Source organism: Typopeltis vanoorti, chromosome 7, assembly GCF_054136105.1.
Source record: "Typopeltis vanoorti isolate ZY-2024b chromosome 7, IOZ_Tvanoo_1.0, whole genome shotgun sequence".
Lineage (NCBI taxonomy): Eukaryota > Metazoa > Arthropoda > Arachnida > Uropygi > Thelyphonidae > Typopeltis > Typopeltis vanoorti.
Window position 1 is genome coordinate 37360820 of NC_143555.1, and position 2702 is coordinate 37363521.

A 2702-nucleotide genomic window follows, 5' to 3' on the forward strand; every position below is an offset into this window, starting at 1 on the left:
CCAGGGCATGGTTCAAATTATATAACTTAGCCAACCTGCCTACCTCCGGTAGTAATGTACAGTTTACAAACTTTTCATGTGTGGGAGTTACACAAAAAAAAAAAAACATTTAAAAATTATTATTAGAATTGAGCGGTTTTAAAATATATATATATATATCACGATTAAACTTCATTCATGTATATTTTCTTTTATTTATTCTTGTATATAACATTTGCACTTTTGAACTTAGTACAAAATGTAGAAAAATTAAATGACTTATTATATCGCTTCTTAAATAATATTTGAAGGATTAAACAACATATATTTTTATAAGGAAGTATTTTTCACAAGGTAGCATTTTTAATTGACCATCGCTGTTCATTTCTCACTAGACCGAACAATGACTAGAACCGGTGAAATATATACTACGTGCAATCACACTTACTCAGACAAGCAGACATACGCGTTTCGAGCAATTCTAAGAGAGAGAGAGAGAGAGAGAGAGAGAGAGAGAATAACAGTCAATCTGCTATTACAACTGTCTTCAAACACTCATCGTGCTTAATGGCAAACGATTTTCTGAACACAGTTCTAAGGTTATAAATGAATCAACATGGTCATACAGCGCACGCACACACGCACACACACACACACACACACACACACACACACACACACACACACACACACACACACACACACACACACACACACACACACACACACACACACACACACACACACACACACACACACACACACACACACACACACACACACACACACACACACGTAAACGGATAAAAATTGCGTGTCATTCTGATAGTCTGAGTAATCTAGATGCAAGTCGAGTATTTACACAACAACAATGACTAGATATTCAGACTACTACCAACACTGGTTTCTTTCATAACAAGTACTTGACTTAGTTAGAGTTCACAGGAGGACTTCGCTAATGGATGCACCTCATGCCGACACAGAATGGACGGAAGGTATGGGCAGGAAAAAGAGCTCACCTTTATCAGTGGGATGATGCTTGGCAACGTGATGTGCTAGGTCACTCATAGCGTAGAAGATGCTCGCACAGTATGGACAAGTGAACGGAATAATGACAGCACTTGTTCCGAAAAGGCTGTTACTTTTATTACCGAAAGTCATGGGTGAAACACTGGTGACACCTATAGAGTTCGTTTGGCTTTCCCGGGGAGAAGGAGTCAAGGGCCCGTACTTTGCATTCCTGTGTCCAGGATATGCTTCGCTGGGTTCTCTTTTTACAGCTTGTGCAGAATGAGACAACACGTGCTTACGGAGATAAGCTTTTCGACGAAAGCTTTTGCCGCATACGTTGCACTCTAGATGACTCTCATCGCTTTGAACATCCGCTTCTTCTGTTCCCGTCCTCGATCCTGGGGAGAGAATCGAGTGTTTGCTTTCGGAATCACTGCAGTCGGGAGTGTCTTGACCCTTCGACCCCTCATTTTCTTCGGAACACAATACGTCGCTGGATGCAGCTATGGCGCTGGACATGGAAGAGACAGTTGCACGAGGCTTGTGCCACCGGCGATGAGATGCTAAGTTGGCTGGACAGTTGAATGCCTTGTCACATTCCGGACACCGATATTCAACATGGACGATGCGGGAGCAACGGTGTTGAGCGAGACTGAAAGCGTCAGGATAGCACTCCTTGCACAGCTGGCACACGTACGCTCCTATTCGGTTCTCTATTTTAGCCAGCTCAGCCCGCGCCTCCTCCGTCACCTCCACAACATTCAAAGTAGGATCTATATCGCCTCGCCTCACTGGGACGGGGAATTCATCTTCACTGTCCGATTCGCGGATCCATGTGCCAGACACCGGAGACGTTTTGTTTTCTAAGTTGAATTTTCGAACTACTTTGATTTTCTTCATGATCCTTGACTTTCGGTCGTTATCATACTGTAGTGGCGATGATCTTTTCGCTAGAGACTGGGACGGACGAGTAGAAGATTGTTCATCTGAGTGGACAGGTGGCTGAGTTGATTCGTGTAGTCGAGCCATAGCATGTCCGAAGTGGACGGAGTCAATCGGCGATTTCACCGTTGACGAAGATTTAAGAAGGGCCAAAGGTTCCTCTTGAGAGGCATAGTCAGTAGATAGAGTGGGAGAGTTGCTGCTACTACTGCCGCCGTTTGGTTTGTGAAGTTTTTCTAGCAGAGAAGGAACGGACGGAACAGGTAAACCAGGTAGAAACGGACTGAGGTCAAACGCATCATGGTCAGAGCTACAGTCGCTGCGATCTTCGTCCGAATAGCGACTAATGCGGCTACATACTTGTGGGGACTTGCGGTAACGTTTTACTAAAAATCCGCGAGGCATCTTGGACTAATAGACTTTAAATTTCACACGTTCGAAATCAGTTCCTCGATGGCCGAAAATTTGATATTACTCAAAACGGTTTCTAGTTTACATCTTCCAAATATGAGCGTTAGCTGCCGTTGCCACGGCCGCCAGCAGCTGCCGCCAATGCCGCCAAGAGCTGAGTAGCAACAGGCGCTCGGCGCCAATTGTTACATTTTTGTGCAGCCCATGAGGCTGCTGCGATCACGTTACGCTAGCTCCGCCCAGTCATATCAGATGGTTGTGCTGTAGAGACGCTCTAGCATGTCATCGTCGTGTTCGATAAAAGTGTTTAGCTTCTCCCAAACACGTACCTATTGCTACAAGTGCTGGCGTTCTTTTTC

The 2702-nt window shown here is 44.7% G+C and overlaps 1 protein-coding gene across 1 annotated transcript; it reads right to left on the reverse strand.

Annotated features, from left to right (window-relative positions):
- Window positions 1–948: 948 nt before the first annotated feature.
- On the reverse strand, window positions 949–2337 carry LOC150104595 (insulinoma-associated protein 1a-like). Its single transcript, XM_090395589.1, has one exon. It carries the CDS (start codon window positions 2335–2337, stop codon window positions 949–951), a length of 1389 nt encoding a protein of 462 aa, XP_090251715.1.
- Between the last annotated feature and the right edge of the window lie 365 nt (window positions 2338–2702).